The 16925-nt window shown below is 38.7% G+C and overlaps 1 protein-coding gene across 2 annotated transcripts in view; it reads left to right on the top strand.

Annotated features, from left to right (window-relative positions):
- Positions 1–16925, top strand: part of SCN8A (sodium voltage-gated channel alpha subunit 8) — a 104149-nt gene that overhangs the window by 24075 nt on the left and 63149 nt on the right. The window contains exon 9 of one of the 2 annotated variants that reach the window (XM_071218883.1): positions 5552–5914. In XM_071218883.1, the coding sequence (XP_071074984.1) occupies positions 5552–5914 (363 nt within the window). Of the gene's footprint in view, positions 1–5551; positions 5948–16925 lie in introns of both variants that reach the window. The other variant, XM_058308204.2, reaches the window with a different exon arrangement.

Below are 16925 nucleotides of genomic sequence, written 5' to 3'. Positions count from 1 at the left end.
ATTAATGATTTGTAGCATCATTCATCGATCATTTGGAAAATATTGATTTGCTGAGTTACTCAAATCTTCCAAATACTGGCACACAATATTTAAAAATCACATTCATTATTATTCCCACCAGTCTCGCTAGAAAATTCTTTAAATATTAGGAAGCTGTCAAGCTCACAGTGTCCACTGGTTACCTGAGAAAAAATGAGGGTGGAAAGGCAAGTAACATTTTATTATTATTAGGAAAATAATTTTGACCTCATGGGCCCCTTAACAGGCTTTCAGGGACCCCTAGGCATCCCCAGACCACATAAGAACCACTGTCCTAGTAAATAAGAAAAGTGAAATGAAGAAAAACTGAAATATGTCATGGAAGTAGAGCGTATAAAATCATCAGTTTGTCACATTCCCAGCATCCCAGTCATTGCAAACCTCATCCCAATGGACATCCCTACAGTTGATTTCTTGTGGAATTGATGACCACCCTCTCAAAACCAGAACACCCCAGAGCCATTCCCCCAAGCAAACACCCACCTAAGGTAGTATTTTTATTTAACTGTGATGTAACTTTCTGAAAAGGACGAGAAGCTTCTGGTTGGTTAACAAGAAAGATTTTGAAAACAGAAAATAAGGCCTACCCATCTCCTAAACTAGATTGGATCCTAGGAGTTAATAAAGCTATGGATCTGAGACAGCCCTGAAATCCTTCAGCCCTCGGAAGCTGAGATGGTAGGGGAGAGGTGGATTTAATCTCAGGATGTTTTTCCTCAGGAAACAGGCTAGATCAAGATTGAATACTGGGTACAAGGAAAAATGGGCAAGTCATCTTGCCCCCCCTGCACATTCATTGCAGAGTCAACTCTTTTACCAAGAGTAGAAAAAGGAATTAACGAACACAGATAACTGTTTTCTCAGTGGTATGAATTATCTCAGGATCCTGAAGCTAAGTACTCATAGGTCACTGAATTGGTCATTATCTTCCCAATCACTTTCCTTAAGGTTAAGGATAGTCTGGTGTATTAGATCTCATATAGAATATATTAATAGTATTTCCTGCTAGGCTACAAGTTTCAGGAGAGTTGGGACCATGTTGTTGTCATGTTCACCACTGTATCCACATCACTTAGCATGCCATCACAATAGGTATTTAATAATCATTTACCAAATAAAACCTTTTTCCTAATGTGGAGACCTAATGCACCAGGTAGGGTCAACTCGTAGCATTGGCCTAAGGCAAACCATGAATTCAGTCCAAGAAACCTTGCTGTGAGAAGTGAGGCTGTGACCCCAATGCACTAGTTGGTGTGGAACAGTGCTAAGGTGGGTAGCTAATTTGTAGTGTATAATCTACATACATGGTAATTAAACACTGTAACTACTCTGTACAACATACTCCAGGACATACAAAGATGAATCAGGCACTGTGCTCCCAAAGAGCTTGTAGTAGGTTAAAAAGAAAAGTTAAAACATTTATATAAAGAAGTGTAGTAAAAAGTAGGGTGTAAATACTCTGAAAAAGGAACTGAGTGCTGTAGAAGGATTAAAAAAAGTTTGTAGAAGCAGCAGCAATGGAAGCACTGTGGGAAAAGGAGAGGATTTCCACAACTGAAAGTGAAGTATGCACTAGAGATGGAGAAAATAAAGACCAGAAGGCAGAGTGGCTGCATGGTAGAGGATATGAAAGGAAACACAAAAAATAAAATGGAGTAAATAAGAGTCAAAGTTGGGGGGGTCTTGTATGCCATTCTTAGGAGATGGAATGATAATCTTAAGAGTGATTTTGGGGTTTAGCAAAGGATCCCAGGAGCGCCTGAGCCCTGCCTTGTCCTGGCCATACTTTCCCCCAATGAGACCCTTAAGGGAGATAGATGTACCCAAGGCACAGTTTATTAACAGCTGGGGTTATGCCTGAACCTCAGTGTCCTACATTGAAGTGAACTGAACATGTGGCTAGAAACTTAAGCAGGCCTCCTCTTCCCCCTAAACCCCGTCTTGGCATTTACCATCTTCTAGCCAGCCACATTGTTTAGAGCCATATTTCTGTTTTTCCCAGTTCTTCATGAATTGGCACTATTATAAAATACTATAACAATAAATTTTTTTTTAAAAATCATTCTTGAAATGTTGTCACATGTCAAATTGCTATAAGTTTCTAAAGGCTTCTCCCAGTTTCTGTAGTTAGGATGGAAACCAGTAACAAACAGGTCATGCACTAGCACTGGTCTGTTAATCACACTTTGAGTAGAACTGATTTAGGGACTGAATGAGGGTGCCCAAACATAAATATGTGGGAGGAGGAATAATGAGCTGTGAGCTGGAGAAGGCCCTGTCCCTTTACCAGTTCATCAACATGGAAGAAGAAAGTATAAGGGTTGGCCACGTATGTGCCCTTTTAACACATGGCCGGCCACATGATCCACTCATAAACAAGGTCAATCAACATTCTGCTTTGAAATCTACCAATTGAAGCCCCTCCTCTCTGGTACAGGGATGGAAGAAGAAAACAAGTCAGGGTGCTCAGAAAAGGTGTCAGAGATGTTGCATACCTGTATCCTCTTTTCTAGAGGCCTATATATATTAATAAATGGTACGTATTTCCTAATGACATATATGTAAAATTATCTGTGGTTAGTGGTTTTCTTGATGTGGCCCACAGTGATCAAATTCATCTGTTATCTCAGAGATTTGTGAATTCCTTAGAGTCAAGGCAGGAAAAGCCACAAGGAGAAGAAACAGAAGAGAGAATAGAGAGGAGGAGAATATTATGGAACTAGAAATAGTCAAAGAAATGTACTGATCAGGAGACAGGGCCCTCTGTACATTAGAAGAAGAGACAGGACCTAGAAGCATTTTGAGTCTAGAAGCAGAAATGGAATTCTAGGTAGCAAAAAGACATAGGTAGAAATCTTTAAGAGGAGACCCATAGCCATCCCAGGGTTCTTTATCATCAAAAGTATTATTTTTTTAAAAATATTTGATACTTACTTATAATATTTGCACTGTATTGGCATAATTTCCACCCACAGAACTTTCACAGTGGCATCATTGTACAAAAGGGTTAAGGCCTAAACACTAGGGCAAAGTCTCATATAATTTAAATAATTTAAAAATTATTTTGAAAATTCCTTCAAGATCATTGTTGGACACACTGAGTATCTCCTGGTGGTAAGGATGATTGTCTGAAAGAGCAGCTATTTTTCAAGTTTTTCTCTTAGAACTGTGGTCATCACACTGGGGGTGCATCCCATTGGGGCGTATGAAGACTTTCAAGCACAGTTAGTTTTAATAAACCCAATTTTCAGATCTCTAATTTACATATTCCTTTACCTAAGATTAGCCCTGTACTCCAGAGTCTTACCAGTTCTTCTTTCCCACTTCCCCTTTCACAACTAACTTTTTCCCACTTTACAAAAGGAAGGCCTACCTTTCACTCATCCTAAATCTTACTGTGGTGCATTACCCTAATGTATAAAAATCTTTAGGGTGCCAAACAAAGGGATGATTGAAAATAGTAGTCTACAAATTTTAATCAAGAAACCTTAAATCCATTGTAAGCCTTCCTAAATTTACTGAGATAACTCTTAAGTGTTTCTAAAAGTGAAATGTACAGTTATAATTGGAGTGTTGGGATGTTTTAAGTTCAAGAATGGGATAGTTGTCCTTAGAATATATTTTAGTACATTTATTAAAAATGAAAAATGAGGCCAGACTTTTTCTAGTGAAGGTAAGTCTGAGTTGGCTGACTGTTTTCACAGTGAGGGCTGCCTTTGCCAGTTAGATGATATGGTGAACATGTTCATAAATGAGCTAAATCTGGAACTTTAAAGTTTTGATGAAAATGTATTTCAAGCATGAGATAAGATAAAATCATTTTATTTAAAAATAAATGTTGACAGTGGTGTATAGAAGTTACCAATAGAGTTACTATTACAGCCTTTTCTGTTGGGTTAAACATGGTGCCTTTAAGTAAAAGAGTAACCTATTTAATTACTAGTCATTTTGATACATTTCATAAACATTTTTGGTAACCTTCCCAGAAATTGAGACATGGAATGCCTCTAACAAGTAGGTAACAAACAAATCCTTGGGCAATAAGGTGGTTTTTAGTTCTTTGCTTTCAACAAAATCCAAAGAGGACCTAAATGAACTGTCAGCTAATAGGCCATTAAAATAAAATTTGCTTTAAAAAAATCAGTTTTGCTGATAGCATACTATGTGATTTTGGCACATAACTTGGAAAGAGTTCAAAGAATTGAGTAACATTGCTGTAGCAAAATTCTTCCATTCCAACTTATTCATGTGAATAAGAGTTCTCAGTGCTTAAAATCTGCTATTAAAAGGGGATGGGGAATAGTTGAATCCTATCTCATTCTAATAAGTAATATCTACATATATTTAAACAACAGTTGAAAAAAAACTCAACCATCTCATTAAGAAATGCCTTTTTATGAAGATTTCCTTTTTAGGCTTAATGATTACTAATTAAAAAAATGTATATTTGTGTAGCTTTGGTCAGTTGTTTTAGGAATTGTAATAAAACTCAGTCCAGCAGTCTGTGGTCTTCAAAGGTTAAACTCAACAGTTAGAAAAATGATGATAGTAACAGAGTTTAAACAACAAAAAAAGTGTGAATGAAAACCAATCTTTAAAAAAACAAACACAAAAAACCCTCAGCAACTCAATCTAGGAGAATTTTTTTTAATTCTTAAAGAGACTCATGGTCACAAAAGTTTTTTAAAAAATTTAAGTACCATTTATCACTTTTTTGCTGCAGATAAGTATTCACGGGTGATCAATAAAATACATTAAAGCATAAAAATATATATTAGTATTTAAGTGTCTAGTGAATATGGAATGGAAATACGAGTTGAAGGAGAAAAAGAAATAGAAAATTTCTAAACAGGGTATTTTAAATATCAACATTTACAGTATGCAGATTACATAATTTACTACTATTTAAATTTGATGGAAAATATTTTTTATATTGACTTTCATATGGAGTCCAGGAACATACGTAATTTTTAAAATTCTTCTTGCGTATCTGTGAGCAAAAAAGCGTGAAGACCGCTGTTAAAATAGTACTTCACCTCCAGGGCCTCTCCTCATTAAGAGAACGGCTAGGGACGGGGCGGCTGTTTAAATTCTCTGCCTCTTGGCAAGTGTGCGGTACAGCCTAACTTGAGCAAGTGAAAGGTGAGCCCGTAGTAAGGAGAAATAGACACTCCGATGTGAGCAGCTGTGAGCAGCTGTGAGCAGCATTTTATTGATGCATGAATGACCAGCGAGTTGAATTTTTTATTCATGAACTGGTCAAAGACAGATGTATGTCAAGGCCAAAAGGGCAAGCGACGCGAGCGATAACGGCGAGGAAGAGGCAGACATTCAGCCTCCAGGAGTTCTTTCTGGAAACACTTGTGATAAAACTGGGACGCGGGGTGTGGGGGGGGTCTGGGGAGCCCGGGCCTCGGCTCGGCCTCTGAGGTGAACTCCCGCCTCAGCGCGCTCTCTCTCTCTCTCTCTCTCTCTCTCTCTCTCTCTCTCTCTCCCCCCCTGCCTCCTGCAGTCACTGCTCAGCATTCCCGGCTCCCCGTTCCTCTCCCGCCACAACAGCAAAAGCAGCATCTTCAGCTTCCGGGGGCCCGGGCGGTTCCGAGACCCGGGCTCGGAGAACGAGTTCGCCGACGACGAGCACAGCACGGTGGAGGAGAGCGAGGGCCGCCGCGACTCGCTCTTCCTCCCGATCCGCGCCCGCGAGCGCCGCAGCAGCTACAGCGGCTACAGCGGCTACAGCCAGGGCAGCCGCTCGTCGCGCATCTTCCCCAGCCTGCGGCGCAGCGTCAAGCGCAACAGCACGGTGGACTGCAACGGCGTCGTGTCGCTGCTCGGCGGCCCCGGCTCCCACGTCGGCGGGCGGCTCCTGCCTGAGGTGAAAATAGATAAGGCAGCTACCGAGGACAGTGTAAGGAAGTCCACCGCCGGCGGAGGCGTGGCATGGCAGCTCCCGCGCCCCGCCCCGGGCTCTTCTCCAACCCCGCCGCCTAGGTTCTCCCTTCCTGGCCTGTTCCTACTTCTCCTCGGCCCTTCCCCCTTGTACTCTCCCTGTTTTCCCCTTCCCCTCATTCATCCCTCCATCTTCCCCCATCAGCCCCTCCCTTGAGTTCGCCTTTTTCTTTCTCCCGGTCCCGCAATGCCCTGCCTGCCCTCTTCCCCGCCCGCACCGGCTTGGACTGGATGCCGCCGGCGCGCGCATCCCGCGCGGACGCAACGAGAGCCTGGCCTTGGCCCCAGGGACCGCGTCTGAGCGGGTTTGCAACCAACGTTGCTTTTCCCTTCCCCTCAGTTCCTCTCCCCTCCTAGGGAAACAGCTTGGAATTTAAAGCGTTGGTCTTTTTATTAAGGAAAAGTAATGAAGTTTTGAACAATTTTCTAAATCTCTTCTGCAAGAATGAGATGGGGTTTTTCCAAAGAGGAATGTGAGGTTGAGGCTGGGGGTGCGAGGGTGTGCACGAGGTGGAGTAGGCAAGGGGAGGCTAAGAAAACCAGGGTGAACCTGGCCCTCGACTTTCAAAATGGATTGCAGTGGAAATAAGTCAAAGGAGGGGAAAGTGGGAGGTTGGAGCTAGAGCGCATGGTGTGTGGAGGAGGAAGGAAAAGGGAAGCAAACGATAAATTTTTAATGTAATCAAATGTCAGGCTCTGGAGGAGTCGCATATAATAGCTTCACAAAATCGTTTGTCCAGGAGTTTGTATAGTGGTTTCCCGCTTTGGGAAAAGCCATCTCTTAACATTTCTTTAAATTCTAAGCTATTTATACCTTTTTTTAGTTTTAAATTCTTACAACTTCAGTGATCCTAATCCTTCCTACCTTTAATTCCTTGACTTCCCTCGGTCCCTCCGTCAGCTGAATTAAGCTCCTTGAGATAGCATGTCAGTCAATTTTGTTTTAACACTTCCATTTCCTCTAACACAGCATGAAGATAGACAATCCTTTAATTAGCATGATGCATGTGGAGGAAAACTGGACAATCATGGATGAAATTATTCAGAATGATCTGTTTTTAATACTCTTGGGCATTTGTTGACTGTGCAGATAAAATTCAAAAGTCGCTTTGAATGTGTTTAAGAGCAACTTTCACTCCCTGTCCTTTTACTTAAAAACAAATTACTTTCCCCTTTACATTTGTGTAGCATTTTAAATGTTACAGATTGTTTTCACATGCATCATTTAATTTGATCTGAATCAAAATTTTGTACAGCTGACAAAATTGAGATTTTTATTCCTGTTTTTTAGATGGGGAAGCAGGCTCAGAGAATTTGTGTTCCTTGAAATCATACAGCTCCTCAGTCGTAGAGCCAGAATCTTCAACCCTTCAGAAACCCAAATCTTCTGTTTCTAACTTAATTATAATGTTTCCTCCATATAGTCACATGCCATTGCTATTCTGGAGGAGAGCTGTTTGTTGAGGATCAAGAAGAGCAACAACAATGATAATAAACTGGGGTTCCAAAGGCCCCCTCCCCCCTCAAAACAAACCCCAGAGAGTTGGCCAAATAAATGTTATAGGCTATTTTCTTTACCTTAACATTCATTTCATTTTCATTTATTCTGCATCTAGCAGTAAATTTTGAGGCTCCACAATTAGATAATTGTATTCCTTAACCTAAGAAGCAAAACGATAAGCAATATCAAGGGAGAAAGGGGCTTGGGCAGCTGGAATGTTGACAACCAAATTGAATTTTGATGTCCTCACAGTTTTTAAAAATACTTAAGCCAAATAATACATCTTTTTGTCTGAAGAGAAGGTGTTAGAGAAGGTATCCAGGAAGAAGGAGCCTCAACTTCAGCTGCAGGCAGATGAGCAGGTTTGGGGGCTGTGTTTTGTGTTTTTTTAGCAGCTTCTGTTGTACTGTGTGGGAGAAAAATTTGAGAGGCAGCTGAACAGATGGCTGTGGATTGTAAGGCTTACATTGTGGTCTACACCAGCATTCTACCTTTAGATTTTGGGGGGACCTGCAGAGCCAGCAGCTTGTGAGCACTTAGGAGATTCTCTGCAGTGGTTCCGAGTGGTGATGGTGGCCGACTGAAGGCCTTCCAAGGCCAGGAGGTCAGATCCCAAAGCAAAAGCTGGGGAGGTGGGTCCAACTATACCACTTCCAAGGTCTCCTAACTCAGAAAATCTATTTTATTAGAAGCCATAAATAAGCACTTCCTTGTTGTTAATGGTGTAGAAAAAATGTCTAAGGTTTCTTAATAGGACAAAAAGAACAAAAACAAAAAAAGATGTGTGAAGTTTATATGCTGTGACCTCAATTATATAAAGAAACTGTAGAAAAAATATGACGTCTTAAAGTTTACAGTACTTGTCTTTGGGGGGGAAATTACTGTTTATTTTGATTCTTTACACTGTTCTGACTTTGCCATTTTCTACGATGGGCATAATAATAAAAGGTACCAAGTATTGAGTGCTTACCATACATTGCTAAGCACTTCACATACATGAGCTCATTTAACTTTTATTACTAACCTATGTGCTAGGTAGTTTTATCCTATTAACAGATGAGACTCAGAGTTTTAGTGGCTTGTAGAGATGGAATTTGAACCAAGGTCTTTCTGATGCCAAAGAGAACTTCCTGACAGCTTAAATGTAGCCCCTCTGGGAAGTGGAATTGGAACGACACAATATTTTAGTAATTTTATATGCAAAACAGGCCAGATAAGTCATTAATGCCTCTTTGGGCTAGGATTTAGTGATTCTTACTGTGAAACATTTTGGATGCATCTTCAGCCAAGACTTAACTTGTTTTCACCTGAGCTATTAGAATGCTTTTAGTTACAAACACTCATACTTCCTGGAGATGTTAAGGAACCACTGATGGTTCCCAAGCTGGTCTCACACAATATTAATGCTTAGGATATGCCCACATTTTTATTTTTCCTTCAGACTCAAGAAATATAATATTCACTAAGAAAAAAGACCTTCCAGGCATCACCTCATTAGAGTCTCATCAAACACTATATCATACCTTCATTAATTATTAGTTGTGATTGAATAGTGATGATTTTTTGATAGTTTAGGGAAATGTGACTTTTGCTTCTTGCTGTGAAGCAAAGCATAAGAGGATTTTTTTCCTTATGTCTCATCTCTGTGCTGGGAAAGTAGGTGAGGATCTTTGCTCTTTACCAATAAAGGGACAGGTGCCCCCAACAATCCAAAATTACACATAACTCAGAAATCCTGTTGACTTAGCTTGCAAATACATAGGCATGTGCAAGCATTATCTCCTTTAAGGTTCACAGCAGTCCAAGCCAGTGGAGATACTGCTATTAGCTGCATTTTACCAATACGGAAACCAAGTCTAGAGAAATGAAGTAACTTGTCCAAGATTATACAGTAAACCACAGAGTTAGGATTTCAATCCAGGCTAACTCCAGAGCCTTAACCATTAACCATGACATTGCACTAACTCCAGAGCCCAAGTTCTTTACTTACTTGTTATCTGACTTGGGGACATTATTTTAAGCTCACCAAACTCATTTCTTTGTTAAAAAAAGAGGTACAGATACCTGTTTTATAGGGCTATTGTGAAGATTACATGAAATAATATATATAAAGTGTGAAGCATACTACTTGGCCTATTCTCGATGTCAGAAAGCCCATTTCCAATCCTTTCCCTGACATTTTAAAAACACTTTCAGCACTGAGAAGTAGACAGTGGGGTTTCTACTGAATTGCTTGACTTGGAGAGGGTGGGATTCCTGCTAGGATTCTAAAGATCCTTTATTTGAGAAAGAGAAATTGTTGTACAATTATTTTAAAGCAGAACACTACAAAAATTTGAGAAAGGTTTGAACAGGAGATTAATTGATGGCTAGTTCTAAGGCCGTTTCTAAAATGCTCAAATTTTAGTTCCAAGAAACATGACTGGCTAATAAATTTCCAGGTACATATTTCCATTTGAAAGCAAATTTAGAATCAATAACAAGTTGAGCTTCCTTGTACAGAATCTGTACATTTTGTTAGAATATTCTTGAGAAGGACAGCTACAATTTAGGAGGTTGGAAGTCAGTGGCTAAATTAGCCCTAATAAACTTTGCATTTGGGTTAAGAGAAATGGAACAAACTTGTACTGAAGAACTAAGGGCTCTAGCCACTTCTTTTTATGCTGTTTTGCCTCAAACCTCTTTAGGCGCTGAGCACAAGTAGACAGAGGCTCCTTGCTTTTAAAGGTTGTTTATTCTACTCTTTCCCTCTCCCCAAAAAAACAAAACAAAAATCATATCCCTCCATTTACCCACCAAAATATGACCTGAAATGATAGGGAAGAGGAGGGAAAGGGGATGTGATATTTCCTCTGGCCCCTGGGTCTCAGCCCAGTTGAAGGAAGAAGCCCTCTCTCCACCTCCAGGTGATAAGAATTGAGCATCTGAGTCCATTATGAAACTGCTTCTCCTAGAAGAGAGTCTTTTCCTGGTTTTCATCCCTTCAGTGGGGTAAGGTCTGATACAAAGAACAATAGCCAGTGTTGCTCGTGGGAATGTTGCAGCCGCTTTGGAAAACAGTTTGGCAATTCCTCAGAAAATTAAGACCCAGCAATTCCACTCCTAGATATATACCCAAAGAAGTGATATTCTTTGGGTGATATATACCCAAAGAAGTGATATTCACCCAAAAGAAGTGAAAAGATATGTTCACACAAAATCTTGTACACATTCATTAAACCTTATTCATAATAGCCCAGAATTAGAAACAACCTAAATGTCCATCACCTGATGAATGGGTAAACAAAATTGAATTTTATTCAGCTGTAAAAATGAGAATGAAGTCCTAATACATGCAATAACATGGATGAACCTTGAAAACATACTAAATAAAAGAAGCCAGGCACAAAAGGTTACATATTATATAATTCCATGTATATGAAATGTTCAGAATAGGCAAATCCGTAGAGATGGAAAGTAGATTATTAGTTGTCTAGGGCTTAGGGGAGGGGAGAATTAGGAGTGAGTGCTGACAGGTACAGGATTTCTCTTTGTTGTAATAGAAATATTCTGAAATTATATAATGGTGGTTATTTTACATATGTAAATTTATAACGTGAATATAATAAATGCCCCTGAATTACACACTCTAAATGGTTTAAATGGTGAATTTTAAATTAAGTGAAATTTATCTCAAATTTTTAAAATTAGAAAAGAAACAAACAAACATACAATATCCAAGAGCCTGGACTTAAAGTCCCAACTTCCAAACCCTCACCCAGAGAGGAAGAGCTTCCAGAGACTGCCCACCAAGCTTAGTATTCTGTATACTCTGGGTTTCTGTGTTTTTTTTAAAGATTAGATTCCTTAGTAGTGCAAATATATTTTTCTCTGGCACTGTCTTGTGCTTAGTTAGCACTTTTAAATGATGTCCTTCTTAAGCAGTTTTAGTTTGTCATCTTATGCAGTTTGCAGAGATTTGCTCTTTCTCCATTAATCAATCTGATCTGACAAATACAGATAACTATCTGCTTTATGCATGTTTCACACACTGCATTCCGCATTCATCATCAATATTGCAATAGTACATTAGGTAATCCTCACCCAAGGGTTACCAAATTTGTGGGTAAAAAAGAGGTAGAGAAGGAGCTCTTGAACCAGTTGAGGATTCTTCCCTAAATCCCTCTTTACATGACTCTCCCAGAAAGTACAGTCATATACCTTCCAGGTCAGTCCCTCCCCCTCCACGCAACCACTTTTGACTTCTGTCACCACAAACAAGTTTCCTTTTGTACACTTGGAATCCTACAATATGTGGGGTTTTGTGGGGCTTTTTTGTCTAGTTTGTTTAACCACCAAGATGTTTTTGAGATATATGCATGTTGTTTTGTGTATTAGTAGTTCATTCCTTGTTATTGCTGAGTTGTCGCTCACTGTGTAAATATAACACACTTTGTCTCCTCTCCTGTTGATGGACATTTGAGTTGTTTCCAGGTCTTCACTATTATGAATAAGCTTTATGTGACCATTCTTGTACAACTCTTTGTGGATAAGTGTTTTCATTTAATTTGGATAGATACTTAGGAGTGAAGTTCCTGGGTCCTATGGTAAATGTATGTTTAACTTTTATGAAAAACTACCAAACAGGTCTCCAAAATAGTTAAACCATTCTGATAGTTCCACCAACAATATATTAGAGTTTCAGCTGTTCCACGTATTAGCCAGCATTTGGTGTTGTTTTCTTTCATTTTAGCATTTTAGCAGACATAAAATGTTATATTATGATTGTAATTTGCATTTCCCTGATGACTAAAGATGATTTGCTTCTTTTCATGTGCTTATGGGCTTCTCATTTGTCTTCTTTTGTGAATTTTCTGCTTATATCTTTTACCCATTTTTAACTGAGTTGACTTTTTATTATTGATTGGTTGGAGTTTTTATATATCCTAGATACAAGTCCTTTATTAAATATATAAATTTTTTTATTTTGTTGAAGTCCAGTATATCAATTTTTTTCTTTTATGGTATTGAAGTTGTTTTGTGCCTAAGATATTTATCTACCTAAGGTCATGAAGATATTTTGCTTCTATAAAGTTTATGGTTCTGGGTTTTGTACTCAGATCACTGACTCATGTAAAATTAATTTTCTTTTTTTTTAATTTTTACTGTAAGTTTTTATTTCTACATGTAGCTTCAGTTGTCTAGTGCCCTTTCCTTTCCATCTGTGGAACTCTTTTTAGCGTTTCCTGTAAGGCCAGTCTGGTGACAGAGTCCCTCAGCTTTTGTTTATCTGCAAATGTCTCGTTTTTAAAAGACAGTTTTGCCAGATACAGAATTCTTGGTTGGCACCTTTTTGCTCTCAGCACTATAAATATATCATTGCACTTCCTTCTGACCTCCAGTTTCTGATGAGAAATCGGCACTTAATCTTTTTCTTTCTGACTCCATAGATTTATTTATATTTACATTTTATATAAATGGATTGTACAATATGTAGTACTTTGTCTCTGATTTCCTTCACTTAGCATGTTTTTGTTAGTGTTTGGTTTTTTTTTTAATTAGAGAAGTTGTAGGTTTACAAAAAAGTCATATAAAATGTTCCCATATAATATTCCCATATAATACCCAATTTTTGATGCTTTGCATTAGTGTGGTACCTTTGTTATAACTGATGAAAGAATATTAGAATATTACTGTTAACTAAGGTCCATAGTTTCATTAGGTGTATTTTCCCCATATACAACCCTATTATGAACACCTTGTAATAGTGTCATACATTTGTTATAATTCATGAAAAAACATTCTTATGCTTGTACTGTTAACCCCAGTCTGTCGTCCTCAACAGGGTTCACTGTGTTAAACAGTCCCATGTTTTATCTTCTAACTTTGTTCTAGTAACATACAAGACCCAAAACTACCCCTTTTAACATATTCATGCACATAATTCAATGCAGTTAAATAATTAAAAGATAATGCTTGTCATCCTCATTATCCATTTCCAAACATTTACAATCAACCTAAATAAAAATTCTGTACAAATCAAGCATCAGCTCCCCCTTCTCTACCCCCAATCTATTCCTTGGTAACCTCTGGTCTAGATTTGAACTCTATGAGTTTATTATAATTAGTTCATATCAATGAGAACCTACACTATTATACTTTTCTGTCTGACTTAGTTCTCTCAGTATAATGTTCTCAGGGTTCATCCACATTGTCACATGCATCACGACTTCATTCCTTTTTACACAGCTGAATAATATTTCATCATATGTATATACCACATTTTGTTTATCCATAGGTTGATGGACACTTGGGCAGCTTCCATCTTTTGGCAATTATGAATAATGCTGCTGTGAACATTGGTGTGCAAAGATCTGTTTGATGTCCTGCTTTCAATTCTTCTGGGGTTCTGAGTAGTAGCAGGATTGCCGGGTCCTGTGGTAATGCTGTATTTATCTTCCTGAAGGACTGCCAAACTGTCTTCCACACCTGCATCAGCAATTATTTCTATCAGCAATTAAAGAGCATTTCTGTTTCTCTGTATCCACTCCAACAATTGGAATTTTCTGTTTATTTAATATTAGCCATTCTAGTGGGTATGGAATGGTATCTTATTGTGGTTTGATTTGCATTTCCCTAGTAGCTAGTGGTGTTGAGCATCTTTTCATATTTTTTTTAAAAGATTTTATTTTATTTATTTATTCCCCCCCCCCCCCCCGCCCCTTGCTTGTTATCTGCTGTCTGTCCATTCGCTGCATGTTCTTCTGTGTCTGCTTGTCTCTCTTTGTTGCATCATCCCGCTGCGCCAGCACTCTGTGGGTGCGGGCCGTCAGCTCTCTGCCACTCTCCGCTGGCGTGGGCCAGCTTGCCTTCACAAAGACGCCCCGGGAAGCAAAGCCAGGGCCTCCCATATAGTAGACAAGAGCCCAATTGTTTGAGCCACATCCGCTTCCCTTTTCATACTCTTTATACACTTGTATATCCTCTTTGGAGAAATGTCTTTTCAAGTTTTTTGCCCATTTTTCAATTGGGTTATTTTTCTTTTCATTGTTGAGTTATAAGATTTCTTTATATTTTCTGAATCTTGAACTCTGATCATATATGTGGTTTCCAAATATTTTCTCCTATTGAGTAGGTTGTCTTTTCACTTTCATGACAAAGCCCTTTGATGTGAAAAAAAAATTGTGATTTTTAGGAGGTCCCATTTATCTATTTTTCTTTGGTTGCTTGTGCTTTAAGTGTAAAGTCTAAAAAAAGCACTGCCTAACACTAAGTCCTGAAGATGATTGCCTACATTTTCTTCTAGGAGTTCTATAGTTTGGGTCTTATGTTTAGGTCTTTGAGTTAATTTTTGTTTATGGTATGAGATAGGGTCCTGTTTTATTCTTTTGCATATGACTAGTCCAGTCTGCCAGCACCGTTTGTTGAAGAGGCTATTCTTTCCCAATTGAGTGGACTTTGCAGCCTTGTCAAAAATCAATTGGCCATAAATGTGAGGGTCTGTTGTTGAACTCTCAGTTCCATTCCATTGGTCAATTTATCTATCCTTGACCACTGTAGCTCTGTAATATGCTTTAAAGTCAGGAATTGTGAATATTCCAACTCATTCTTCTTCAAGATGTTTTTAGTAATTCGGGGCCCCTTACCTTCCAAATAAATTTGAAAATTGGCTTTTCCATTTCTTCAAAGGGGGTTGTTGGAATTTTGATTAGGATATTGTTGAATCTGTAAATCATTTGGGGTAGAATTGAGATCTTAACAGTATTTAGTCTTCCAGTCCATGAGCACAGAATCTCCTTCCATTTATTTAGCTCTTTATTCTCCTAGCAATATTTTGCAGTTTTCCATGTACAAGTCCTTTATATATATCCTTGGTTAAATTTACTCCTAGATATTTGATTTTTTTTTTTTTAATTTATTTTTAGTTGCTATTGTGAGTAAAATTCTTCTCTTGATTTCTACTTCCAGTTATTCTTTGCTGGTTTTTGGGTATTGATCTTGTACCCTGCCACTTTGCTAAATTCATTTATTAACTCTAATAGCTTTGTTGTGGATTTTTCATGATTTTCTATATATAGGATCATGTCATCTGCAAGTAGGGATAGTTTCACTTCTTTACTTTCAATATGGATGCCTTTTGTACTAGTTCGCCAAAGGGGTGCTGATGTAAAATACCAGAATCAGTTGGTTTTTATAAAGGTATTTATTTAGGGTAGGAGCTTACAGATACCAGGCCATAAAGCATAAGTAACTTCCCTCACCAAGGTCTGTTTTGACATGTTGGAGCAAGATGGCTGCCCGTGGCTGCGAGTGTTCAGGCTTCCTGGGCTTTTCCCTTCCAGGGTCTTGCTTCTCTCTGGGTTTGAGGTTCCTTTTTTCCCCAGGGCTTGCTTCTTCCTGGGCTCAGGGTTCCTCTCTTCTTGGGGCTGGCTTCTCTTTCCTCTTTGAGCTTACTTCCCGGGGCTCCAGCTTAAGGCTTCAGCATCAAACTCCAACATCAGAAAACCCTCCACTCTGACCTTTGCCATGCCTTTTATCTGTGACTCCCCACCCACCAAGGGGTAGAGACTCAACAGCCTAATGACTTGGCCCAATCAAAGCCCTAATCATAACTCAATCATGCCCAGGTACAGACCAGATTAAAAACATAATCCAGTGTCTATTTTTGGACTTCGTAACCATATGAAACTTGTACACCTTTTATTTCTTTTTCTTGCCTAATTGCTCTGACTAGAACTTCCAATACTATGTAGAATAGTAGTGGTGACAGTGGGCTTCCTTGTCTTGTTCCATATCTTAGAGGGAAAGCTCTCAGTCTTTCTCCACTGAGTATAATGTTAGCTATGGGCTTCTCATATATGCCCTTTATCATATTGAGGAAGTTTCCCTCTTGCCTAACTTTCTAAGTGTTTTACAAGAAAGGATGCTGAATTTTGTCAAATACCTTTTTTGGGGACAATTGAAATGACCATGTTTTTCCCCCTTCTTTTGGTTGATGCAATATATTATTTTAATTGATTTTCTTATGTTTGAACCACCCTTGCACGCCTGGGATAAAACCCACTTGATCATAGTGTACAATTCTTTTGATGTGCTATTGGATTCAATTTGCAAATATTTTGTTGAGGATTTTTCCATCAATATTTATAGAAGAAATTGGTCTGTAATTTTCTCTTTTTTTTTGTATTTTACCTGATTTTGTTATTCCAGTGATGTTGGCCTTATAGTATGAGTTAAGTAGTGTTCGCATCTCTTCACTTTTTTTAGGGGGGAGGGTGTTTGAGGATGATTGGTATTAAGACTTCTTGGAATGATTGGTAGTATTCACCTGTGAAGCCATCTGATCCAGAAATTTTCTTTGTTGGGATGTTTTGATGACTGATTCTATTTCTTTACTGGTAATTGGCCTATTGAGTTTCCTATTTCTTCTAGAGTCAGTGCAGGTTGTTCTTGCGTT

Source organism: Dasypus novemcinctus, chromosome 12, assembly GCF_030445035.2.
Source record: "Dasypus novemcinctus isolate mDasNov1 chromosome 12, mDasNov1.1.hap2, whole genome shotgun sequence".
In the NCBI taxonomy this organism is placed as follows: Eukaryota; Metazoa; Chordata; class Mammalia; order Cingulata; family Dasypodidae; genus Dasypus; species Dasypus novemcinctus.
This window is presented reverse-complemented; position numbering and strand designations above follow the sequence as displayed.